This window comes from Ambystoma mexicanum, chromosome 2q (genome assembly GCF_040938575.1).
Source record: "Ambystoma mexicanum isolate Mex_15411 chromosome 2q, UKY_AmexF1_1, whole genome shotgun sequence".
Taxonomy (NCBI): Eukaryota; Metazoa; Chordata; class Amphibia; order Caudata; family Ambystomatidae; genus Ambystoma; species Ambystoma mexicanum.
In genome coordinates this window covers 1,163,087,745-1,163,115,685 of record NC_090924.1, presented here as the reverse complement: position 1 = coordinate 1,163,115,685, position 27,941 = coordinate 1,163,087,745, and the positions used below count along the sequence as shown (strand labels likewise).

The following is a 27,941-nucleotide window of genomic DNA, read 5'->3' as shown; positions in this document are numbered from 1 at the left end:
CTATGGGTTAAACAAATTATTAGTGATCCTTCAGACTATACAGCTGAACTACAGAAGATGGGAGAGAAATTTACCCAAAGGGGATATAGGGAAGAGGAAATTATGGAAGCAAAAACTAGAGTGGAAGAAACTAACAGAGATGAATTATTGACTAAACTGAGGAAAGCAAAAACGGAACCACCACTTGTATTTGTATCAAGATATTCAACGCAGAGTAATTGTATAAAGTCAAACATTAGCAGGTGTTATCCTGCGATCAGAATATTGAACATATATTTAAAGATTTACCAACATTTGCATACCAACAGAGTAAAAACCTCAGAGACTGCCTGGTACAAACACGCCCGGTGCGCAAGAAAGTGGAGACTAAGCGTAAAGGAACATTTCGCTATCTGCAATGCAGTAATTGCAGCTACGTACAGAAAGGTCAGAGTATAAACCATCCACACACCAGTGAAAAATTGACATTGAAAGACTTTGCTACATGTGAAACACTGAGCATAATCGATGCAATCAAATGCCCAAGCGGATATTACTACATGGGTCAATCCAAAAGAAAAGCAAAACTACGCTGGAATGAGCATTGTTCGTGCATACGCAACAAGAACACAAATTCTTCGGTGGTCAAACACTGGATTGATTAAGGACATAATTTGGCACAAATCCGATTTTTGATACTGGAGATAATCCACAGAAATGAGCCACATGAGAATTTGCAAAAAAAGACTAGACAGGAGAGAATGTTTTTGGATAGAACGACTGGGGACCCTTGCCCCTAAAGGACTCAATGAGGAGATAAATTGGGCCTGTTACCTCTGATGCCCAACACACTCGAACTAACCTATATTTGCTGATACTATGTGCACACAGCTTGTTCTGAGAGGGAATACACCAAGCTCCATTTACAGCAAGAGTGAATCATGATGTTCGAGTTTTTTGCAAGCTAAGCTATATTGTTTACAGTGGAGATACAGCCCCATACTTTCTGATGGAAGTGGTGTGGTTGTGCAGAGACAAACTGGTGGGCAAGGGGCGGCTACTGAGGCTGGGCTGGGAGATCTGGCACAGGACATGGAAGATTGGGGGGGACTCTGAGCTGTACTCTCAGCAGGCCCCTTTGGCGGCGCTGTGCGGGACCGACTCTCAACTACTTGAATCGGTCCGTAGATACTGAGAACAGGTAGGCCTGGCCACCCTCGGGGACATATGGCAGGAAGGGGAGGCAGTGGACTTTCAGAGGTTGCAGGAAGAGACGGGAGTACATGGTGGCCAATATATAACCTACACTATGCTTGTGAAAAAGACTAGAGAAAGATGGCCTGAGACAGTGCTAGCGGAAGACCCTGACGCCTCCCTGGAAACCATGTATGATGTATCGGAGGGCGGGCACGAAATATCGAGGATATACAAGCTCCTGCGAGTAAGGGCAGGGAAGGAGTTGCTTCAATTGAGACGAGATTGGGAGGAGGAGGTGGGAGGACCCATGACGGACGGGCAATGGGAACGGGCCCAGAGGTACCATAAAAAGGTGTCCCGAAACGCGAGATTCCAACAGCTTCAATTGTACGTTACCCACAAGGCTTATTTAACCCCCGGGAAGATTGCAAAGTTTGGGGGACCAGCTACGCAGCAATGCCCCAGGTGTGGGGAGGTGAATGCGGGACTGCTACACATGTTTTGGGCTTGCCCGGAAGTGCACAGATTTTGGGACGAGGTCAAGACGAAACTGGCTGGTGGGGGGGTGGTGCTGGATGTGGAATCGGCCTGGTCATGCATGCTTGGGCTTTTCCCTAGACCCCGGCATTCAAAACACATAAACAAGATGAAGGACCTGGCTTGTGTTTTGGCCAAGCGCAGGATTGCCATGGGCTGGAAGGCGGCCCACAGACCTAGGGTGGAGCTATGGTGGACGGACCTCTTGAGGTGGGCGGTAGCTGAATATGTGGTCTGGTTTCAAGCGGTCACCGGGGGGCGAGGAGGAAGTAGGGCCCTTGCTGGCCTGGCGACAATTGGTGGCCTCTTTAGCAAACCCTCACCAGGGTAACAATGGAACAGAGGACCCGGATGATGACTGCCTAAGTACTGTGCTACCCAATGATGCTCCCGTAAATGACATGTGAGAACCGGCTCTAGTTTAAGGGAGGGGTTGGGGGGGAGTTTTAATGAAAATGTGTTTGACTATGATGCTTTCTATGTTTTGAAACAGTTGTAGTGTGTTTGTTTGACTTCAAAATAAAATAAAAATATTTTTTTTAAAAAAAGCTATATTGTTTACAGTGTATGCATGAGCATGTTACCTACGTTAAGAACATGAACCGGTTTACAGCCCCGAGAGGGGATACACTAAAGTTCCATTTAGAGCAATAGAGAAAATTAGAATGTTCGAACGTCCCTCAACAAACAGTGACATATGGTTTATGGTGTATGCATGAGCCTGTTAACTTCTTTGTATTATATGTACTATCACAGTGGTATATGTATGAATTATCTGTATATATATTAGAAATCACGTAATACAATGTGGAGTTTTCTGAATAGAGATGATCTGTACGTTTTCATCTTGAATGGGAGATGGCACCTTAGCTACTTTAGGCATTGAGTCATAAGAGTCTTTATTACTCAGACAAGATCTGTAGTCAGGCACACAATATGATTTGATGCATAACTTTTGATAAACATAGAAAACACCATTAACCTTAAAGCGGCGGAGAAATTAGGTAATTGGCAACAATCCTTTAGTCCTGTTCCCGTTTCCATGGGGATGCAGGACGCGAGGCGTCACAACGCCAGCACACCTGCTGACGCGCCGCGATGCCCCGCAAGAATCACCATGACCACAGCTAAACAAGGAAGAAGTCGACACGGTATACATGTAAACCGTAAGGCTCCATTTGTTTCTACACAGCACGCAGTGTGTAACGTAAGCAAGAGCTTAAGGGCACCAGCCCTTATTTTTTCTGTAATACGGGTAGAACAGCAAGAACTCACGTCCTCGTTTACTACCATTTCCCAAACAGATTCCCTGTGGAGTCGAAGGATCTCAATAGAACATCTGCGCTTAAGGTAAAATGTTGCCTAACCCTTTGAGATTGATGTCAAACTTTACACGCACGTTTTCACTCAAAGTGTTTTATTTTAATTAACTCTTCTCTTCTTTTCCTCAGACATTAGACTGTGGACAATAAGGTACCAATTCTACTATAAGCAATTCACAAAATGCACTGGGCAAATACAGTAATGTTGAGACGATATAGGAAGACAATTTAACAATATGTTTGTTTCTTTGTTCCTTTTTTTATTTTTACTTTCACCATCCCAAATGGACACATATGGTTTGTATTTTTTACTTCTATTTGATCGAATATCACATGTGATTGAACTAATAACTATGAACATGTATTACTGTTGCTGTTTGTTTTAAATATGTTACATGCTAAAGTGTGGTTTAGGCCCTGAGGAAGGAGCCAGACCCCAAAATGAATAGGCGCAATAACCACTATCCCACGCAGTCACAATAGATGGTTCTATAAATGTATAGGTTTATTCGCACAACATACGAATTAACATACAGAAAAAAGAATACTCAATATATGAAAAAATATAATAAATTGTGAAGTAACAATTAACAAAAGGACTGTATAATGAATGTTTATTGGAACAGAAGATGATGTATGAAGAATTACATTGGAGGAAATAAGAGCTCAGGTTTTGAGCTAGAGTGAGAGCACCGGTCTTAGCTGGGTTGCACATCCAGCTTTTTTCTTTGGACAAGGTCCTTGCCAACTCCCAGAAAGTGTGGGCAGACATATTACATTACAATGACGACAGAGTATTTTTTACCAAAGCTAGGGTGTAGTGATCCCAAATTCAGCTATTTTACTATTAATTGAAATCACCAGAGATGGTAAAAATGATTAATTGCTGGTATATGTAGGAGATAAGGAGGAAAGAGAGGTATACATCCCCTAGCCATCACACATAAAGCCTAGGGGTCTCCTGGGACAGGCTTCAAGCCTGGAGTAAGAGGGTCGCATCCGCCCTTTGACTGGAGATGAATGTTCTGAAATTCAACGTCAACAACTCTACATTTTTCTCATCTTTGGCTGTAATAGCTCCTGAGTCATGAGCTAGCCATAGTGCTCTAGTAATTTTGGGGATGCCAAAGTAGCAATTATGTGTGATGCCACTCATCGAAACTGCTTTTCTTTGCCTATGCTCTGCATTGGAAAACTGACAGGGAGCATAATCATTAAAGCTCCTGTGGTCTGAAGAGGTTTTCTTTCAGTTGTTTATTAAGAACTAATAAGAGGTGAGATGCATGTGCACTCTTCCTTGCATTTCTACAGATGGTTGCCAGTGAACACGTTTTTTTATTCAAAAGGAGGACCCATGAACCTCTCCTGGCTGTCCTCAACTATGTAGATGGTTCTGTCTCCACCTCAAGCCCAAACGCTGCGGGGGCAAGAGGATGGCATTTATTAAAACAAAGCTCAGTAGGGCGGAGCACACTTGTCTGACCTTTAGGATCTCATCTATAAGCGGAACAATTTTAATCTTAGGGAGGAGGTGCAGAGTAAATTCCTTCATCTCTTTTCAAAGCGTGGGAGTTGTGATGTTTGCATTACTTCTCCATCTGGGTAGTAGACCATCAGGATCTTGCTCCCATGAATAGGCTTGATCATGCTGAAAGACTGTGCAGGTGGTGTGATGTGACATGCCAAGGACAAGGTTGTCTTCATGCTCCTGTATTCGTCACCCAAATGAGTTTTCTATTGTAGAAAAGTGCGGCGCAATCGAGATATTGCTCAATACATTCATGATGTATAATTGGAAAGATATGCATAAACCTACAGTTCTTAATTTTAGTAGCTGTACAAAAATCCTTGGTGTGAAGCCCTAACTTCATCAAGCCAAGGACATGATTTATCAAGAAATTACTTTCTATCAGGACAGTCCTTCCTCATCTATGCAGTTGAGTTAGCGAAGGTCTTAGGCTGCAAACAACATTAACAATTATCTGTGTATATTAACAAATTAACCTATTTTAATAAAGGTGCAAAGGTAACTTGGAGCAACCCTTCGATGAACACCCAAAACATGTGGTAGGTGGCATTTCAACAAGTAGATTTATTTAACTAATAAGTAAGAAAGCCTATCTATCGCTAAATAGTATGTGTTTGCTCTACCCAACACAAAACTAACTAGGGTTCTCATTGTCAGTGAGATCATCTGAATCATACCAAAATGTCGCCCTCATTTGTGAGTCCCCGTAGTCACTACGCCTTTGGGGTAGCACAAAATGAGGGCGACATTTACTGCGCCTAAGCAGAATGTGGGATGCATGGGTGTCCCCCGCTCTACTTGGGAGCCGTAACGGGAATCGGGGGCTGAGGGTGTGTCCCACGCTTACCATTTTGGTAAGCTGGGGACAAGAAAAAAAAAAGAAGTGTGCCGCCGTCAAGGTAAGTGAGGTGGAGGATTGGGAAGTAAAATGTGGGCCGGGGGATGCAGGCACAGTGAGCTATCTGATCACTGCGCTGCACCGTAATTGGCGTCGACACTTTCGTTGGTGCAGATACGGCCGGCGCAGTAATCACAGATTCAGATTGTCCAACGTTACAGTCTGTCCTCTGTCCCAAAGTACCTTGTTCTGTCCCTACTACTATTCAAAAGGGTTCAAAAGAAAAAGGGGGTCGAGGAGAAGAGCTCCCTTCTCCTAGACAGCCTTCTATAGCCTGAACTAGTCTCTCTTGGGATGGCTTCTGGTGATATTCTGAATAAGTTCCTTTAGTTCTTCAAAGAGGCTCCTTCTCCCCCTGGGACTTCTCCTTTTCTACTGTGGATACAATTCCTTGTTTCAATGATCAGAGACTCTGGGTTTTCCTTTCCTCCAAGTCTAACAATGTCTCTCTGTTTCCAAACCTCCGGTATGCCTGGGGTCCTCCCCTGGCCCGATTGGTAAGCACCACAAATAAACATCCCATTATATAGGGACAATAAGCCCCTTTCCAACTTTCTCTTCACTAGCTCGCCAAACTTCACTTATACTAGCATGAGTACGATTGGTCCCTGGGTACTCTTCATTAGCTTTCCACCACTTTGCCTGCCCAGGTCTCCCGCCGCACAAGTTACCTCTCTTGTACCGGGATGGTGTCACCGATTCTTCACACGGGCCAAGTTTGCCCGACTGACAGAACTTATGTGGGTTTCCGTTGTCCTTCAGCTAGTGGCTCTGCAGAGCCTGTCCTGGTATGGTTTTGGCGTTGTTAAAGAATCACACAGTTCACCCTCTTTGGGTCACGCCACTGCCTCCAGGAGTTCTTCCAACATCGAGCTAGAGTCTCCTTGGTGCTTCATTCTTCTCCAGGTTCCAGGCATCTGTCCGACAAAAAACAGCTCCTCGTCCTTCTGCTGCTTTCTCCACCTCAATTTGAACTTCCCGTTCTCCGAAGACGAGAACATCTTTCATTGGTCCTTTCTTGGAAAACGTTGGGCCCTTCCCAGCGTAGACACACAGTCATTATACCTAGTTGTAACTCCTTCGTCTCAGTGTGGTTGGCCGCCAACCACTGATTACTCTTCATGGTTCTCTTAATAAGCTTTTTCCCATTAAGAGTGGTAGTTGAAGGTTGTTTATTGATGATATTGCAGTAGCAAATAGTGAGTGGAAATCAGCGGGGTGATATCGTAGAAGGGTGGGTGTGTCTACGGGAGGTTAATCCTGTGATGTTACCAAATGTGTGAGCAAATTCCCTGCACACCTTTACTTTCAAGGACCACAGTGGCACTTCAAGCACTACAAGTTAATTCTTTATGGCACCAATGCTGCATGCAAAGTTTAAGACCAACATCAGTAAACTTCCTAATCTCACATGCTATTGTTTCAAGAGGCTCCTTTAAAACCAGTCTCTCAATTGTACACATACCACATTGTTTTCCTTGTAGATCTAAAAGGACAGTCCGCAATGGCAATTTTGGTGGGAAATTCAGTTGAAATTACATGCCATGTGTGAGTAAACATGACTGTATTGAAAGTACTGTGGCTTCTCGTTGCACTTCATGGATAAGACAATTTAGCAGTCCAATTATAAGCCTGTCAACCAGGGTTCTCAATCATGTCCACTTGGTAGGAAGGTGTTAAATGTCTATGGATTTTTTTAGGTTCCAAAGCCTATATGCCTCAAATTTGCAAGGTATGTCCACATCCATTTTGGATTTAAATGATAGGAACACCATGCCTCCATTTCTTCTAAAAACCTACACATTAAAGAAATGCCATATAGCATGCCGTTATATCCCTATTGGACAGGTCTGTGATGTATCTATTCTGTGCATTTAAATATCAATACTGCTACTGATACTCAGCAAGCACCACAGCTATAATGCATTAAAGAATCCAATTTCAATTCAAATTGGACGTAGGGTATGTCACCAAAATGTAGTGTGAAAACACAAAGTATGCTATTTAACAATGGATTTCCGTTAATTTCAGATTGATTTTCAGGTGTCAAACATTAGGAAGCAGTTTTTTTTGTCATATGTTTATTTTCAAACCTTTGACAAAACATAAAAATACATATTCAAACTATATCATACAATAAAAATAGCATAATATAATTTAATTCGTAACATACAGCCAAGAAAAATTAATTTAAGATTTACAAATGAAAATACAGGAATTTATCTAAATTCATTCAAGCTTCAGTGAAGATAATAACCCCACAACTGCCAAAACAATTGACGTAACCCGACCTGCAAAATACAAATGCCAAAAAGAGCGGCTGCCCTGTATTTTGCACAGTGATGTACAGTTCATAAAAAACATCTTACGCTTTCCATTCAGTTGTGGACAATATACATATATATGTTCTGGGGTTTCGACCGTTAGGTGATTACAAAAACAACCATTTATTGACAATTGAGAGCAGTCATTAAAACGCAACAGTAATTACCTTGTCGCAATCAAATTCCAACTAATTCCAACTAAAACGAATGAACACCCTACATGGTGGTGATAAATCGATAAAAAAGGGGCAGTCATTTTAGCTTTTTAATAGTCAAATTTCAGGTGGTGCACGGATTGGTAAGAGTACATTGAATACATAGTAGAGACCCAGTTGTGTCTATAAAAAAGACATTTGACTCTGTCTGGGTTTTCAAATAAATTAGCAGCCTTCAAATTCAGGCCCGAAAGAATGGAACTGCAGGCTTTAGAGCGGGCAACAAAAAAGGGTACCTTGCATTCGCCATTATCCTCTTCAAGTCACTATAAAAACAGGGCTCCAGTTCTAAAGAAAGAATTTTATAGTAGAGAGTCAAAAGCCGCCACTGGAAGGAAAGGAGCCCAAGGTCATAGTGATGATCGAGAGAGGGAGGCCATTAGGAACATGGACAACTCGTATCCACAGGGATCCTTCAATAATCGTAAGAATATCACCAAACCACTGCGGGAGAAGCAATCATGGATTTACAAAGTGCGCCGATACTCCTATAACAGCAGATATATCCATATAATTTGGAACCAACAAGAACAGGCACGTTCTGGATTTACACTTTGACCAAAATTTCAGAACCTTATGCTGCTACTTACCTTCATGGGTGGAGCGTTTACCCAGAGTGAGAGACTGATTCAAATAATGCAACCGTGAATTATCGATACTCAAATTAACAGTGCATTCTACCTGCGCCTCCTGGAGCAACAATATATGAAATAGTGGACCTGTGAACACTTTGTGCCTTAGAGGTTATACTCTGACCAAATAAGGAGTTTGTGGGGCACCACAGAAATAAGATGCATTGTTCCCTGTATATGTGTCTCCCATTGCCTCTAATCAACTGCCGGGAATTAAGTTAAAAGCAAGCAAATGCCACCACTCTGCCACTGGCAAATCAAGAAGTAGTATGTGAGCTATGGGGATGTCACGCTCACCTGGTCTCCACGGGGGCGTAGCACGTGGCTGCATGAATGATGCCTGCGCTGGCGTGGTGCTGCGTGATTGGTGATGTCGCTGCAACTTCTCCCTTGCTATCACCCTCCCGAGGCTTTGGTCTGCAAGGTCAAAATAAGGTATTAGCGACTGGGGAGGGAGTGGAGTTGGACCAACTTCTGCCCCCACCTGATGCCCTTCTCCGCTTGCTCTCACCTTCAAGTTTTGTAAGGTAGGCTCTTCGTCCTGCAATCTAGCAGGGGCGTGAATAACACAGTCTTTCCAGGATCGAGTTACTTCACTGATCCGATGAGCGATTGCCGAGTCTTAGAGAGCTTGGTCAAACGGGTAAGTCTCTATGCCAATGACTGCTTGGTATAAAGTCTTTGAGTCTTTATTTTGCCCCAACTCCTTTTAATCAGTGTCTTTGTCTTTCTTTCAGGTGCGACTTCGAATGGATTTTGCATGAGGGTTCAAATGGACTTAGAGTGCTGAGCAGATGTCCTGCAGGTGAGTGGAAGCACAAGAATGAAGCGCGGTAAGTCTGAAGTATTGTTTTTCCTTTCCGTGCGTGACTAACCTGTCACTCTTCTTCTTTTTCAGAGGCGGCGCAGCGCTGGAATGAAGATTGGAGTAACCGCTCCGAAGATGCTCCGGAAGGATGCTGAACCCGAGAGGACTCTTACAGCCAGAACGAAGACCGTCCCCTTCTGCTGGTGCGAAGGCCCAGGAGCAGATGAAGAAGCTGAAGAAGCAACCAATGGAAGGATGCTACAGGTAAGGCTTAGCCGTTGTACTGACTTGTTTTTCCTCTGTCTTTTTCCCTTCCAGCTACCGATGGATGACGTCCTGGACAGGAGTGGCTGTAGAAGTTCAGGAACAGAACAGACACGGTGAGCATTACGCTGCAGGAGTGCAGAATAACGTGAAGAGTGTTCTGTATTCAGGGAGTGGCTTAAAAAGCCATGCAAGTAGTCCCAGGTAAAGTAGTCCCTTTACCACACCCTGTTCTTTGAATAAAATAGTCCCTCAACCACACCCTGAGGAAACAGAAAGGCTCAGCCTGGCTAGACTGGGCAAGTAGTTCCACACGATTTATCCCATATTATGAGCCTGGTGCCAACGGCGCCAGGACTGAGTCAAAGAGGCTCTGGGGGCATGAAAAGCCCTTATGGGAGTCGCTGACTGGGGGATGGGGGGCATCAGATCCATGGAGCCTTTAGTGTGAACCATGACGGGGGATGCCACCAATCATTATTAGGCACATTGATTGCTGTGGTGTACTCGCAGGGAGATGCAAGAATATATTTTGCATCGCCTGAGGTGCAAGACTGATTATGGGGGAAAGGAAGGGATAAGGTCCACAGACAGCAGCACCAATGTTTCTCCAAAGCTCCTACTTTGAGACAATGCAATGTAGCAGTTACCGCAGGACTTAAGCGAGGGCACATTCAGAACCAAGAGCATAGCAGTCAGCACTTACACAAGTCAAGAGCCACTGTGGTAGATCTGAAATTAATTGTGTACATACATTTCCTTTCAAACTAGTACTATGGATATTTGTTATTATGGATGCATGCATGTATGGGATTAAGGAAGTGCCTAGCTGGGAAGCCACAGAGAGGTGTACAGACATAATCCACCCAGCAGGTTCCAAGAAGGCCGAGAGGGAAGCAGGGAAGAGGGAATGTCTGAACGTGGAGAAATAGGGTTCAGTGGAGTGATAAACAAGATGTTCTTTGAAAAGTATTCAGTTCCTTCCTGAGAGTACGAAGGAAGGGGCAAGTTCTGGATGGTATGGTGGTTTCTGGCCTGCATCTAAAGGTGAAAATATAGGATAGCACAACCATTGCTATTAAGAAGTCACGTTTCTTAAACGCAAAGGAAAATGTTGTCAAAAGCTCCATAAAGAGAAAAGACTTTGCCTTAGGAAATGTTAACAACATAGTCACTTCATCCTGTGATAAACCTAGTTCACCATTTATAATGTGTTGTATCATTGCTCAGAATGCAGTGTGGGCAACATAAAATACCCACTGCACATTAGCAAGCTGTGCAGTATAGAAAAACGACTGCCTCGCTACTCACTCTGGACTCTTGTAAACTGAAGATTTAAAGTTATTCATGTGTCCACTGAATGCCAAACTGTAAAAGACCAAATTACAAACAAGAACCAACTGGTTATGCGAATCATAAGGTAGAACGAGTTCTAAAAACAATTCCTTCTGTTACTGGTGCTAATTTATGGACATCTTTATATAAATAATCCAAAATAAACAGGCCCCATGCCATTTCTACTCCAAATAAAGAAGTTTAGGCATTCCATATAAACGTGTCCTAATCCAGCAGATCGTTTAGAGGTAAGGAGTCGATTTGTATCATATTGCAAACTCTGGCTGCAACAGCATCAAAATGAATGCAATAGGCTCGGGCATTTTAGTACATTTTCAAAACTTGTCAAATATCTACCCTTAATCATATACAATCTGAAACACCAATGCCCGACTCCCCACCCGTTCTCCTGCCACTGAACAATTACAAACAAGCATAGCAGGAATCAGTTACGGGTGACATGAGTAACATTTACAAGTAAAGTAAAAGCAGAAATCACATACCCATCTTTGGTTTGATCGACCACACCCGCGAGGAGCTTAAGGGTATTGACATTGGGGTCAACATCTGCTGTTAGATTTAGGTATCGTTTAACAAAGTCGCTAGGAGACATGAAGAAATCGCCATTTTTTTCAACACTTGCATACTGCAGAAGAAAAAAAATCTATCAGTTAGATGGACTTTCAAATCAATTTGCTGGCATCCAGTGTGTGTGTGTCACAGTAGCATATTTCAGAAATGCCAACTGTTTGCCTCTCATACAATACTAGTAACTAGTAGATTTGACAGAGCACAATCATCACATTCTTCCTCTTATTTGTGAGGTAGGAGCGTTTCCAAAACTCCTTGATTTGTATAATTAAACTACAAATCCAATTGTTCCTTCGATTATATGCAACAATGGGAAGACCTTTGGTAAAACAGCACTAGATGTCTTCATCACCTATCCAACCATGTTCTATGTTCAGCCTCTTGCTAAATTCATCCAGACTATTGGCTTCTACTTTTCGGTCTCTGCCAACGATATCTGAATCTGAATCCAAATTAGAGAATACTACATCCAGATCAGTCCAGCAACACTTACACTTTCCCACTAAAGCTTTTTATAGCATTAGTCAAGCTTTTATATCAGCAAAACGGAAGGTTTTGCATACATCATAATGTCTGCCATTGCTCTAAGCAACCCTCCACCCATTGTTTTCCAACTTGACCTACCATTGAAAATCCAGCCAGAAAGCTAGGTCATCGTCCTTCTGCACAAGACCACAAGTAACCCATGCATGTTTCCGCCTTCTTGGGCATCAGTGACAGTGGACCGGATCTGGTCAGACAAGGGTCCCAAGCCTGCTGTATCTAGAAACTCAAGCTACATTTTGCCGAAGACACCTCAAATTCCCAAAGAAACGTAGACTGCAAGGTATGCTATGGCAGATAGAACAAATAAAGCGCAATGTTCACCTGTAATAGCATCATGGTGCTGTCTTTGGTTCACAAAAAACACACTGTGCGGTAAGATAGTATTGACCAATAACATTTAAAAAAGAAAAAATGTTTATTGGTGGCATAGCAGGTAATAATAACACACACAGCAGAGCAAAAAACAAAAAAAGCCCACCCTCCACCCCTTTTACAATTGAGCACAGCGCAGTACATTGACCATTCCCAGTACAACCATTAGTAATAATGGTATTTGACACGGTTCTCTCCAGTACAGTAGAAATATTAACAGCAATAAGTCCGTCCCCTCCATATTCTAAATACCTTGATTTTGTTCCATGAAGGGCACCAGCTCGAATGCTCCTTTTTGTTGTAACAGGATTCCAATCTCCTCCTTGAGGATGCTGAGATGTGCGGAGAACATGTGTCCTACGCGAGGTGATGTTGGTGAGGTGTTTTAAAAAAAGTCAGAGTATCCCTTGGCCACTGTATCTTAGACCCAGCAGCCTGACGTTATTCCCTCCCATTGCTGGCCGAAGAGTGTTATGTGACCCCCCTGACTGGGGATGCATGGGAGGGAACGTAGATCGGCACGTCATTTGGCTGCAGGGCTGCTGTGCCTCTAGAGGCTACAGCTCTACCTCGTCCTTTCCCGCAGCGAAACCCACACTGCTGGTACTGGTAAGACGTTTGGGTGTGTGGAATATAGAAGAAGGCGCCAGACATGCTTGCTCCTGCTTGGCCCCGTTTTCCTGAGCTTTGCATCCGAAAGTTTCGATGCGTATTAAACGGTCCAAATCTGACCAAGAGTCTTGATGGTCTCATGCTCCTTTTTTGCTGTCTCCAGCAGGCCATCGACCCCTTTGCCAAAGAGGAGATCCTCCTCGTTGGGCGTGTTAATTAGGGACGCTTTTGTCTCTGGCTCAAATCTGAGTCTCAAAGCCAGGAATGTCTTCTAAGGAGGGTTCCCTCTGCATTTACGCTTTCTGAGGTATCTGCAGAGTCCAAGGCATTCTTCGGGACGTTTTGAGAGTCCGTTTCCACTCTGCGGCGATCTTTATTAAGTGGGATTGTGCTGTTTATGGTACTGAGTCCAGGTGTCGTGAAAAGTGGTGTTGTTTGCTATCCTAGTAAGGTACGCAGCAGAGGTCATGATAAGCTTACCTAGCGCGTACAATTTCTTGCACTCCTTGTTAGGGGTTTCACCAGCTCTCTTTCTTGTGGTGGTCACCACCAGGGAGTCCAGCTTAGCTTGACTCCCAATGTAGAGGGGATCTGAAGGAGAGGGCCTGAATGATTTATCCACCCGAGGGTTGACCGCCCTAGTAAGGGAGGGGGTAGACGAGGATGGAGGGCCCTCCTCTTCATAGACTGCAGGAGAGGTATGACTTGGCTAACAGCTTTCTTCTTGTTGAGAATATTCTCAACGTTTGTCCCTGCGGGGCAGACTTCGTCTGATTGGGTGCCAAAGTGGTGAGCAGCCTTCTTTAGCAGCTAGTAGTTGGTCCGCAATAGGAGAAGAGTGACCGCCTTCCATTATGGATGCGTCAATAGGGTCAACCAAGATGAGGTCTGGGTCGTTCTGGTCCTGTAGGTAGCCATCACCATCCTGACCGGGGTCACCCTAATCATCTATCCACATGTCCTGATCTGCTTGAGTGGACTGCATGCGTTCGTAAAGAGAACCTTGTGATGGTTCCCCGGGAGGTAAGGGTTGGCCAGGAAGAGAAGGTGCCACTGGCAATGGAGAAGGTACAGTAGGCTTCTCAGCAGGTTTTGAAGGAGTGAGCAGCCTGCTCATCAAATCCACAAATGAGATTTTCCACATAGTATCCTCAAATTGTGTCTGGGTCCAGGGGGTAGCAGACAGGGTAGAGCTTGGTGCCACTGGGGTGTCCTTTGTCACAGGAGGTGCTACTGTTGGAACAGTGACCTTGGGGCTCTCTCTAGGGCGCTTCTTCAGAGTTGAGGATTCTTCTTAATAGTCACCAGAGGTCTGAGGAACGTTTTTACTATGAGCAGAGGGCTCTTTATAGTCTTTTTCAGAGTGTTTGTGCTTTTTCGACAGCTGTTTCGGCGTCTCAGCCGTCGAACGCTGTTTATGCACACCCTTCAGCGAAGTGTCTGTAGGATCGCCATGTGGTAAACACAGACGGAACCACAGTGGACACGGTCGGCGTGGTTTAGGTTGGCCAAGTGGGAGGCTTGTGGGGGGGGGGTGTGCTTATGGTGTGCTCACCAGAGGCCTTCCTCATAGCAGCATGCTGCGCCTGCCTTTCGAGGCTGGGGACAGGCGTGTCGGAACTAGACCTTTTTTCTCTCGGTGGTGTCTGGAAGCTCCAGAATCAGAGTCTCAGCTGCCTTAGCCTTCATGGTCTGATTTGAAGATTCTCACGGTGGTCTCCATCTACACCGACATGGCGTATGCCGCCCAACTTTTGGTTCTGCGCTCCTTTAGGGTCTTAAGCCTAAATATCTTGCAATAGGACAACAGGATTTGAAGTGGTCACGTGGAAAACAATGGTTACAAAGTGTGTGTGTGTGTGTGTGTGTAAGTGTGTGTAAAAATCATACATTACTCGTAATTGTATTTCTGATGACTATCGACACAGGCATGACTAACACACACCCTAAAGTGACGTGTAGGGTAGTGTACCCAAATTTCATCACTGTTTTTTTTGTTCTGCCGTGAGGGAGCCTTCCAAAATGCGTGAAGGAGTACAGTAGAAAGAACGTGTAAGAAGTAGAATTGTACTCCAAGAGTGGAGGAAGGGTGGCCGCATGTGAATCTAAGCAGATACAATTATCAGAAATACGATTACAGTGAGAAACATATGTCTTCTGATGCTTGCGAATCTGCTTAGAATCGCTAGACTAGCAAGCAGTACCAGAAGATGGTGGTTGAATGTGTGAAGGAACAGTAGCAAAGAGATGTCTTAGCACTGCCTGGTCCACCTGACAATCAGACTTGGGAGTGTGTGTCTAAGCAGTAATGTTGAGCGTGTGAACAGAACTCGAGGTAGGCAAATAGAATCGAGAGGAACGTTTGCAATAACGGCTATTGTAGCTCCTGTGCCTTGGGTAAGGTGAGCTCTAGGCGTAAAGGGCCAGTCTCTCTTGGCAAGACAGTAACAGTGTGATGCATTTAACAATCCATTTAGAAATAGCAGATGTAGAAAAAGGGTCCCCTTTTGTAACAGTGGCAACAGAGACAAATAATTGGTTTGTATTTCTTCGTGGTTTTGTTTTTTTAAGGTAATACACCACTGCTCTCCTAACATCTAATGTATGGAGGCTTCTTTCAGCTGAGTTGGTGGGCATCTGAAAGAAAGTAGGAAGTTCGATAGATTGATTCACATGAGACCCGCAGGGCAGAATTCAATATGCCGAACAAGAAAAAACGATTGGCAGCAGACCACCTGGCAAAGGTGATGACCTCACCAGCGTGAAATCTGCAGGAACAAATTGAGTACTTACGGAATGAAGCACTCCCCCGGCTGCGTGACTCAGCCCGAGATATTTTGGAAGCCCCAATCTCAGATGACGAGGTAGACAGAGCTATAAAGTCCCTTAAATCTCGAGCCCCTCGCCCCAATGGGTACACCACCAGATTCTATAAGACCTTTAAGCTAGAACTCCTCGCTCCACTAGTAAAGCTTTTTAACTCCTTCAAGGATACGGGGACAATAACCCCCTCCATGCAAGAATCAATCACCAAACTCATATCCAAACCTGGGGTGGGGGGACCCAAGGAACCCTGCTTCCTACAGGCCAATTGCCCTGCTGAACATTGAGGCCAACATTCACTCTAAAATACTAGCGACACGCCTCTCCCATATACTGACTGACATAATCCATCCTCATCAAACTGGGTTAATCAAGAACAGATCTACAGGCAATACTATTCATAGAGCTTTGAACCTGGTAGACCTGGCCTCCCAGAGACTGGTACTTATGGCCCTCGACGCAACCAAAGCGTTTGACAAGGTGGACTGGACCTTCATGAGGCTCACTTTGGAGGTATTTGGGTTTGGGCCAGAGTTCTGTATCATGGTCCTGGCCAACTATAAGTCGCCCAAAACCCTCCTTAGGATTAACAGCACTCTCTCCACCCCAATCCCCCTAACCTGTGGAACCAGACAGGGCTGCCCGTTATCTTCACTCCTATTCGCACTGATCATGGAACCTTTTGCCCAATGAATTAGGCTGAATAACCTCATCAAGGGCCCCCGTGCTGGCTCCAAGCAGCATAAACTCGCTCTATACACAGACGACGTTCTGCTCACCATCTCTGAACCCTGTTCCTCATTGACGCACGCCCTAACTGAAATGAACAGCTATAGAAGGGTTACTGGGTTCTCCATCAACTTCGACAAGTCAGCGGCCCTAGGGGTGGGGATAACCCCAATGGAACGGGAAGCCCTAATCCCAATGTGCCCAATCCAATGGAAGACGACGGCTATCACCCATCTGGGAATTCAGGTTCCGGCTGATTCCAAGAAGGTATACCACGTGAACTTCCACCCACTCTTTAAAGAACTGGAAATCGACCTGAAGCGCTGGGCATCCCAAGAAATATCATTAATGGGCCGGATTATGGCCTGCAAGATGAACCTGCTCCCCAGATCCCTGTATGCATGCTCATCCCTCCCGGTCATGATTTCGACACCAGCCCTGTGAGGCCTGCAGAGGAAAATGCTACAATTTATCTGGAGGGGGGAAATAAAGCTAGGATTCCCAAAGGAATGATGCTGGGTAATTCAAGACTTGGTGGCCTAGGGTTCCCAGACCTGCAGGGATATCAGACGGCAGCACAATTGGTGTGTGTCCAGTTATAGAAGACACTCTCTGGTCGCCCCAGGTGGGTGGAGTTGGAACAATCGCACCTTCCCCTCCCCCTACGCTTCCTCCCACATATTTCACCTCTGATGCGGCTGCAATGGCAGGGACTATTTTCATCCACCAAACACACTATAAACACTTGGGACAGAGCCTTAAAACAGAAGGGGATCTCAAGGGGACATAGCCCCTCATCCCCAGTGTCCTTAAACCGGGCCTTTTCGCCTGGGGCAAACCTCCAGAACTTCAAATCCTGGACCGCAAGAGACCCTGGGACAGCTTTACGAAGGACTCCCCCCTCGTACCTTTGAACAATGCAAGGAAACCTTCAGCCTTCAGGAAAAGGATAGATTCACCTATACCCAGCTACGCCACTGGTGCTCCCAGCCCCAAACCCGTCAAGCAGCAACTCGACCTCCTACGGCCCTAGAGGTGACCCTTAAAGACCTTCCAACCCGAAGTAAGATCTCTACCCTGTATAAGCGCCTCCAGAAAGACTTACTTACCTTCAAAACTCGATCCATGGCACAATGGGAGGCAGACCTAGGCCATCCGATGGAGGACCAGTCTTGGGTAGACATTTGGACACACGCCCACACATCATCCACCTGCATCACCAACAGAGAATGCGCCTACAAAATCCTGCTACTTTGGTATTACCACCCTCTGAGGCTTCATCATATGAATCACACTCTTGACCTGGCCTGCTGGAGACAATGTGGCCACGTAGGGTCTTTCTTTCACATGTGGGGGTCCTGCCCAAAGGTCCAGAGCTTTTGGAAGCAATGCTTAGCCAGCATCACAGAAATCACCCAGACAACGCTTCCGCTAGAACCCAAACCCATTCTCCTGGGCTCCCCTGTCCCAGGGATCTACCCAAGGTCCGGAGCCAAAGCCAAGTTACTGTCCCAATGCCTCCTGGCAGGAAGGATAGTGGTTGCCCGCTCATGGAAATCTGCGGATGGTCCTCTCCTGTCCTTGTGGTGGGTGAAAATATAGGATGTGCTAGTCGCAGAAAAGGTGACAGCGGCCAGGGCAGGCAACCTCCACTGCTTTCAAAATATTTGGGGCCCGATACTCGATTATGATCGAGACTTCCCGGCCCTGACCGACAAATCCCAATAGGCCCAGAGGGTCCTGGACGCTAGGGGCGCACTCCAGGAACAGGGATGATGAACTTGAGCATCCAACGGCCATCCGGGTCCGATAATCGCAAGAGAGGGAGGGAAAGGGGAATGAAACATAACTCTAATATGATGTATAACATGCTTTAATGAAAACCTGTATTGCTGCTCTCTTCCTTGTTCAAAAATAAACATATTAAATAAAAAATGTTTTTAAAAAATGAATGTGCGTAATATCACCTTGACTTTATGGATGGTCACAAATGGGTCTTGAACTGAGAGAGCCTGCAGTTCACAAACTCTTCTTATAGAGGTAATGGCTACTAGGAAGGCAGTCTTATAGGTGAAGGCCTTAATACTGGCTTTATGCATTGGCTCAAAAGGAGGTCCCATTAGTCTTGTGAGAACAACATTCAAGTCCCATCCGGGAGTTGGGCTAGAAATAGGAGGGTGAAGTCTTTTTGCCCCTTCCATCATGAATGCCTTAATTACAGGACTTTCCACCATGAAACCTTGCTCTGAGATGTGATGTATGCCGAGAGGGCAGCCAGGTGGGTCTTTAGAGAGTCCGGAATCTAAGAGGTGTGTTTGATAAAGGACTAGTCTTTAGAGTTGAACAGACAATCGGGATGATGTTTCTAGGATTGCACCAAATGACAAACCGCTTCCATTTATTGGAGTAACAATGGCTAGCATTAGGTTTCTGTGCCTCTTTAGGTAGGTCCATACATCATTGAGGTAGTTGGAGGTGCCCAAACCCTAGGACATCAGGAGTCAAGCTGCTAAATTGAGTGTTTGGCAGTGTGGATGCAGCGTTCCCCTAGGTCTTGTGACAGCATGTTGTATGTGCAGGGTAGTTTCTCAGAGGGGAGACTGACATTCTCATGAGAAGAGAGAACCATGGCCGCTGGGCAAACATTGGTGCTACCAGGATCTGTGTGACTTGTTCCTGGTGCATCTTGTGCATTATCCTGTTAAGAAGGGGAATCTGGTGGGGTGCGGGGGAGGGGCATATGCGAATCTCCCACACCAGGTTATCCAGAGACCGTTCCTGTTGGACCGTATCTGAGGGTACCTGGAGGTGTATTGTGGGCATTGGGCTTTCTCCAGAGTTGCAAACAAATCAATGTCTGGATGACCCCCATTCTGCAAAGACGTTGAGTAGAATATACTCTTGTAAGCGCCACTCGTGTTCTAAGGGTAGGTGCAAGTCCATGCTGAGCACATCTGGAACATGTTGTGATAGTAGGAACATGCTGTGTTTGAGAGCCCACTTCCAAAAGTTCTGTGACGGTTTGGATAGACCTGGAGAGTGAGTGCCCCCCTGTTTGTACAGGTAGTACATGGTTGTGGTGCTGTCTGTGAGGACAAGAATTGTCTTCCCCTGTAAATGTGCATGTAATGCTTTCGGAGCTTTGAACACCGGCAGCATTGCCAACAGAATGATATGTTTGGAAGCTACTGATGGAGACCACATACTGTGCGCTCTCTTTACTATGAGGTGTGTTGCTCATCCTTCTACTGAGGGGGTGGTGAATGACTTCCCTCTTCAGAAGGTTTTCCTTTGACCACCATTGCAGAGACTGAACGAGGGCTGTCGAGACAACCATTAGATCATCTCACTGACCGCTTGCGTGACACCATTGGCTGGAAAGCCACTCCTGCATGGGGCGCATGGGCAGACAGGCGTGTGGAACCAGAAAAATGCAGGATGCTATCATCCCCAGGAGCGGCATGGCCTGCCGTACGATTAGCCGGGGACTAGCTACATACCAAGGGATCTGGAACAACATGTGTTGAGCACTCTCGTCGGAGGGGCAGACGAGACAGTCTTCTGTCCGAATCAGTGTCCCCAGAAACTGTTTGACTTGACTTTTCGGTGTTCCACAGACAAGTTTTGTGTGAATCTCCAGTCATAAACCAGTCATCTAGATTAGGGTACACTGGAATAAACTGCCTGCACAGGTGAGCTGCAGCCTTTGCTAGTACCTTCGTAAATACCCTTGGAGCTGAGGCAGTGCCGAAGGGGAGTAACTTGAACTGATAGGGCGTGTTCTCCATCTTGAACCGGAGGTACTTTCGGTGCGCTGGCAACATTGCAATATGAAAGTATGCATCTTTCATATCCAATGTGGCCATGTAATCTCCCCGTTGCAGCAGTGGGATTACTTCCTGTGCAGTTTTGTCATCCTGAACTTCTGAGGTTTGCTGGAATTCTATGCAGCAACCATGGGAGGCTGTTTTGATTACCCACTGGGCCAAAGGGATGCCTCCCATGCGTGGGTAAAAGATGTTAAGCACGCCCCTAGCATAGAGACATGGGAGGGGACCTGTATGTTTGAGTCATTTGTTGGTTGGGTGCCACTATTTGTATTTATTTTATTTGTATTGCGCACCTGGCCCTGGGGCATCTGGGCACATTTTTTGAGGAAGTGCAGGTTACATACAGGTACAAAGTTCCAAAGGGAAAATAAACATTTCTTAACAGTGAATACATAAATTATAATGTAAGCGGGTTACATGTGCGCATTTCTTACAGGTTACAAGCATGAACGGCGTTCCATAGGGTAAATAAGCAATTCTAGCAGTGAATACAAAAATGAAGGTAGGCAGGTTACAGGATATAGACATAATACTTAGTTTACAAGGATACAAGCACAGTATTATTAACAAGTCGTGGAAATGGTGAGGAGAGCCAACATCGACAGGTTGCCATGGGCAGTTAAGTATATGAGGCAGCCAGTCTTGCTCATGAAGCCAAAGTTTAGTTTTGTTCTTGAATGAGTGATAGGATGTTTCAGCTCTGAGAGTGGTTGGTAGTGTGTTCCAAAGTTTGGCCGCAAAGACTGGGAAGCTCGATCCCCTAGCTTTCTGCAGCTTGAATCTGGGTATAGTGAGTGAGTGAACATGTGCCGATCTCAGGCGCCTGGTGGCCGTATGCCAAGTGAAGCAGTTGGCCAGGTACGCGGGGCAAGGTTGGCCTGGGCCTTGTATGTTATTGCAAGGGTTTTGAGGGATATTCGGTGCGCAACTGGTAACCAGTGTAAATTACGTATAGTGTCAGAAATGTGTAGTCTCCTCGGGATATTAAGGGCTGCCCTAATGGCATTATTCTGTGTTACTTGTAACTTATTGATGTTTGCTTGGCTAGTCCCTAGGTAGAGGGCATTACAATAATCAATTTTAGCCATGATAAGAGTTCTAGCAAGGGTAATGCAGTTAGCAGTCACGAGGAAGTGTCTGCAGGCAGTGATAAGTTTGCAGGTATAAGCCGAAGCGGATACAACAGCATTAGTTTGTCTGGTGAGAGACAGTGTAGAATGGAGGTAAATACCTAGCGTTTTTGTGTCGTTAGAAACTTTGATAATATTCCCATCAATAGTAAATGATTTGTAGGCAGGGTCTAATTTAATGAGTTCGATGTGTGAGCCTAGGACAAGTAACTCACTTTTTTCTTCGTTAAGGCAGAACCCATGATGTGCCATCCAGGCCTGGGTGACTGTGTAAATTTCACTGAGTAATTTAGAGTTGATTGCATAGTCGCCAGTGATAGGGATGAGTATCTGGGTGTCGTCAGCATAGTTGGTGTATGAGAAACCCAGATAGTCAAGTATGTCAAAGGGCGGCTTAGTAAACACATTATACAATGTGGGGGAGACACACAAACCTTGTGGGACCCCACACGGGACAGGTGATGGTTCAGCAGAGGGTGAGAAAACCCTCACAGTTCTGTTTGCCAAGAAGGAACTGATCCAGGATTTGGCAGCGTCTGTGAAATGGGCAGCTGTTTTGAGGTGGTGACAGAGAATTTGGTGGTCTACCAGATCGAAAGCTGCCGATAGATCGAGAAGAAGTAGGAGGGCAAGCTTGCCCTTATCTTTTAAGTCCTCCATTTGTGTTTTTAAGTCAATCAAGGCAGTTTCGGTTCCATGTCTTGGGCGGAAGCCTGATTGCCGGAAACCCAAGAGTGAGTTTGTTTCAAGGTAATCCTGAATTTGTAGGTAAGCTGCGCGGTCAAGAATTTTTAGTAAATATGGCACTGTGGTAATAGGCCTATAGTTGGATTGGTTATTATGGTCAATTTTGTTTTAATTTTTATTAGGGGGATAACCCATGTGTCCTTGAGGTTGTCAGGGACAGTACCCGATTTGAAAGAGGCATTTATGAAGGTAGTGATAAAAGGAGCAAGATCATGGGCAGCCTCCTTAATCATGGGAGCTGGGCAGGAATCACCTTGGCAGTTGGAGGGTTTAAGCTTCTTGATAATATTTTCTACTTCCCATATAGAGAGAGGTGAGAAGCTGAATGGTTTAAAGGAGCACTTAGGAGTGGCGATGTTGTACGAGGGGGAATTGAGTGTTGGATCTGAGAGGTTGCTTTTTTTAGAGTTAATTTTAATTTGTAGTGTGGAGATTTTATCAAGGAGTGCCTTTTGGATGTTGGTGCACCAGGCGGAGTCAGGGATACATTTGTCCGACGGGGCTACAGGAGACTCCAGTTCTTTGAGGAACTTAAAGAGTTCTTTGGTGTTGGATTCTGCTTGCAGGATGCGTTAATTGCAGGTGTATTTTTCTGCTGAGAATAAGGCTTCTGTGTAATTGGAGGAATCACTGGTTAAGGTGTTTTTGTTGGCTTGAGAGGGGATACTTTTCGAGTGTGCCTCTGCCTTTCTTTTCTCTTTGCGTAGATCTCTAAAATGTGGAGCAAACCAAGAATTGAGGTGAGGACGAGGTTTTTGTTTGCATAATTTTAGTGGGGCAATAGAGTTAAGGGCTTTTAACAGTGTGATTATAGATATCCACTAGAACTGTGGGGTCGGAGCAAGAGGAAGATGCATTTTTAATAAGGGGGAGGATTAGAGGGAGAAGTTTCTCCTTCGTGATATCCTTCTTATTGCGGGTATGGATGGGTGGGGCAATGTTAGGTTTGAGGGTTAGAATTAATTGAGAAGATTATTTTGTGATGATCAGACCAGATGCAGGGAGTAACTGATATTAGGTTGATTTTGCACTTCAGGTCTGCAACACAGTCGAGGCTATGCCCTTTGATGTGAGTAGGCTCTTTGATGTGTTGGGTAAGGCCAAAATCCGATAGTGTATTCGCTAGATCAAGGGCTTTGGTGTCATTCATGTCTTGGAACCCCAAATTAAAGACTGACTGCAGAGTTTCCCCCTCTACCCTTTACGCAATGAAATTCCTGCTGTTGGGTGGTGGACTGGAAGCTACTGGAGGTACCTTGTTCGGGAAACCAAGGAGTCGCACCTGTTGCGTAGTTTCCCTGGGAGGAGCAAGAAAAAGATTGGCTGCGAAAGGACTGGCAGGTGTTAAATGCGTCTCAGTGGACAAAGGGTTTGGCCGAGAGCTGGTTTAACGATTCTAGAGCCTCATGCTCTTTTTTTTGGTGGTTTGAAGGGCCTCATCGACTGCCTTACCAAAGAGAACAGATTCTTCCACAGGCTTACTGATGAGGGAAGCCTGAGTCTGTGGCGTAAACCCAGAGTTTTTGAGTCATGCATGGCGAGTTAACAGAGTCCCCAGCGCGAGAACACGTCCCGCTGTTTCATTCGAATCCAGGGTGTTCTTGAGGATGTCCTGCGTCACCCAACGCCATTCAGCCACCACTGTTAAGAGCTGTGTTCAAGTAGGCTCTGGGATGTCCTGAAGGCCTTCCTGAATAAGTCCCCATCGCCATATCTTGCATCACCATTACTCACCAGGAGCGTAGTATAATTGGCAATCCAAGTGCAAAAAGCAGCCCAGGTGGCGATCCGTTTGCCCAGAGCGTAATGCTTTTTACAATCCTTGTCCGGAAGAGACTCTGACAAGGACAGTGGCTCCCTGCCCTTTTTCTGGTGTTTCTTACTACCAGGAGGTCCTTTACAGCATGGCCTCCGATATAAAAGGGATCCAAGGGCACTGGGGGGAACATCTTCTGCACTCTTGGGGTGAGAGCCCACGTGAGCCAGGGTGTAAGCAGGGAGGGAGCAAGGCGTTTCATTACCGGGTACAGGAGAGTAATTGCAAGACTGACCAGGATTTTCTCTTTAAGGATGTCCTACATGAAAACTGTTGTGGACGGCCTCCTGGGTGACTATTTTGAAGAGGTCAGCAGCCTTCCTGAGGAGGTTGTTGAAGAGAATCTGGTCGACAATAAGCGACGAGCCCTGGGGCTGCACTGTGGGAGGAGAGTCTGAGAAGATTTCTGCGTCAGGGTCATGAGCCAGGTTAATTTGCCAAGTGCCCTGGTCATCAGCAGAGTCCCAGTTGGGGTCCTGAGGGACAGGGTCCTGCAAGGCCTAAACCAGGGACATAGTAGAGGTCCTCATCAGGGTCATCCAGGAAAACATCCACAGGAGGTTCAAGCGGGCGGTGTTCAGACGGGGATGCAAACTGCACTTGGAGAAAGGAGTCGTGGGGACTTCACAGGTATAGAGCAAGTGTCCACAGGCTGATGACTTAACCACCTCATCAAATTTATAAACTCAGGCATCCGCTCCATGCAGGCCTCAAAATGCTCCCTAGTCCACAGGGAGAAAGAGGAGTCAGCAGGTGGGGGCTAGAGGTTTAAGCAGTTTGGGCAGGATCCTGTTGCAGGGCCTGAGAGAGAAGGGGTGGGAGAATAGCCTTTTGGTAGAGAAAGGGCTTTTTTAGGCTTGAGACCATGGAATGGGCTTTAAAAAAGCTTCTCTCAAAGCTTTGAAGTGCTTTAGATAGGGGGGCCTGTTTCGGTGTGTCTTTCGACGCCACCACACCGAGGATTTATATGGAGCACCCGGATAAAGGAGAAGTCTTGGGGCATTGCGCAGGCCACGATAGCTGGAGAAGTACGGTAGGGGTCATCAAAGCCTTCGAAGGTCTGTGGGCATCGATGGCTTCCTTGATGAGTCCATCCAGAGAGGCTTAGGGGTTGTGCGTTTAGTTTTTGTAGAAATGTGGTGTGTCTCCTTGTCGCCAGGGTGTGTAGTCCGCATTGCACTGCCGGCGGCAAGCTTATCAGGGCCGGCGACGGACACGTGGGAATCAACAGACTACACCGCTGCATCTACTGCGTCCGAATTGGAGCTGTGCCTGCAAACAGATTCTTCGTCCGAGGCGATAGCGCCGGTGGGAGAGTGACTCCCGGCCTGCATGGCGTAGGGTTCCCACAGCTTGGTGCGCCTGTCTTTTAGGGTTTTTCGGCCGAAATTTTTTTCGCAGACCTTGAACGCCTCTTTTTGTAGTCACGAGGTAGGCGCTGATTGCACTCTCAGTGAGTGTCCTTCCAGGGAAATTTGTTGTTGCAGGACAGGCACAATTTAAACAGTGTGCGCTCCATACCAAAGAGAAAAGGCAGCCAGACAGAAGGAAAGGGAAGAGAGGGGGCAATAAAAAGGCATTCTCAGAAGAAAGCCAGTAAAAGGTGTCCCCACTCTCCCTGACCCTGGGACAGAGGGCTAAGGCCGAGAAGTAATCAGCTATCGGGCCACCGGAGGTGTAGCGTCAGTGAGGCAACATCAGTCGTTGAGATTATATCGTAGTCGTCAAAACATCCGATGAAGCAAAGATAAGGCAATATAAACTCTGTAACGAGCTCTGCAGTATGCGACAGACTAGATAGGAGGAAAAAACTATCGGTGGGACCTCGACGCGTGAAGGGTTTTGGGATACACTACATGTCACGCCCATGATGACGTCCCTTTTGATCTTAGAAAGAAAGATGCAATACTTTCCGATCACCACTAGATGTTGGACTATATGCACATCATGCGAGTCTAAGCAGATTCACAAGCATCAGAAATATATATGCAGCGGAGGGAGACTAGGTAGAATGTGAGGGGTACAAGCTATTTCAATGTTTGGGTGCAAAGGGATCAATAGGAGCACAAGATGGGTTGCCTGAGAAGAAGATATAAGAGTTCAGTAGGAGAAGAAAGATTGGAGGTAGGGAGAAGAAAGTGGGTGCAAGAGGCTATACAAGGTCTTGCACATTCTGGTGATTTTGGAAGAGAAGCAGAAGTTAGTCATTGCAGTGGCAGTGGCTTACAGCCACGACGGTCATGGATAATCAAATAGTTTGCGAAAGCATGAGTGGAAACCGAACATTATATCATTGTAGTCAGAGCATTTGGCAGGGTCAAAAGTGATGGAAAGAAGTCTTTGCATGCAGCAAATAAACAAAAAGATGGAGCAATATTCATGCCAGCATCATAGGTAGAGGTACATGGTTGCCCTCTGCTGTTGAATGGCTAGGAAAATTTATGGTTGTGGGCGGAAGAGGGTGAAGGAGCAGGCAGGATTGCAATAGGCAAAGGGGTTAGTGTAGTAAATAGGCACAGACAAAGTTGGGGAAACACCCGTTTATCAGAGATGTCATTATCAAACCATCCTTCTCTGGCCACCTCCATGGACTCAATAAGGTTCCTCGATATCACAGAACACTAGTAAACATTCTAAAGACAACAGTCTTTGCTCTGGCACACAAGGAATTTTGATGAAACAAGAAGCTTAAAAGGATGAGGTATGGAGACAGTACGATGGCCCGATATGAGGCTAAAACACATCCTCCACTCTTGGGATTACCTAGCTCAATCTATAGCTTCAGTAAATATTACTGAAGAGTAAGAGGAGACCAACCTGCAGCAAGAAGGCTGTGAAAGAGGGGAACACAAGTGGGGCACCCCATTAAAGATTGGGGAGAAGCCTTGCAACTCTCTCTAGGCCCAAGATCTGTATGCCCTCAGTGACCACAATGGACTGGAACAGTTTCACCACTTGCATTCGCCTACTACTTTTGGACTCTGCTTTGTGCACTGAATGAGACATCTCATCTTGACCAAACTCCAGTCTTGATTTACCTCCATGTGAACACTTCATCTCTATTAGCTTGGACAGTTGTATCCAACCATTGTGGGTTATTCCCTTGGGAGGGGCCTTTTCTTGTAACTTATTCAAGATAAGGTTCCCCATCTCTTCCATGAGATGTAGCCTTGAGTTCCTTGCCAACTGTATGTCGTCCTTGATTACCCTGTTAAATAGTTCTACTAGAGCGTTGGCCAGGTGATGGGACAGCATTCTGGTGACATGCTTTATGTCATATCTGTTCAGAAACTCCTGCATCTTGTACGACACCAATTATGTGCCATTATCCATCACTAATGTAGTAGGCAGCCCCTCCATCCAAAAAACTTGTAGCAAAAGCTGCAGAACAGATTCTGTGAATAACTCTCTAATACACTTCACTTCACTTCACTTTGGGCCAGCGATGGTAACACTCAACTATCACTATGACAAAACTTCCTTTAATAGGTAGTGAGCTCAAAACATGGATGGGGTAAGTCAGGGCTGGGGGAAGAGGCTGCTGGGGTGTTTTTACTGATAATTAAACCAACATCGCCATCCACCATCTTTGTCAATCGAGGGGTGTGGAAGAAGGTAAAGTCAGTGTGGACAACAGCCATAAAGGCAGTGTTTTTTTTTCATTTTTTTTTTTTTACTTTGCATGGAAATAAAACACATTACATAG

At 45.6% G+C, this 27,941-nt stretch overlaps 1 protein-coding gene across 2 annotated transcripts in view; it reads right to left on the bottom strand.

Annotated features, from left to right (window-relative positions):
- Positions 1-27,941, bottom strand: part of SLC25A13 (solute carrier family 25 member 13) — a 1,524,563-nt gene that overhangs the window by 1,399,052 nt on the left and 97,570 nt on the right. For both annotated transcript variants that reach the window (XM_069648547.1, XM_069648546.1), the window contains exon 3: positions 11,543-11,685. In XM_069648547.1, coding sequence (XP_069504648.1) covers positions 11,543-11,685 — 143 coding nt within the window. The remainder of the gene's footprint in view (positions 1-11,542; positions 11,686-27,941) is intronic.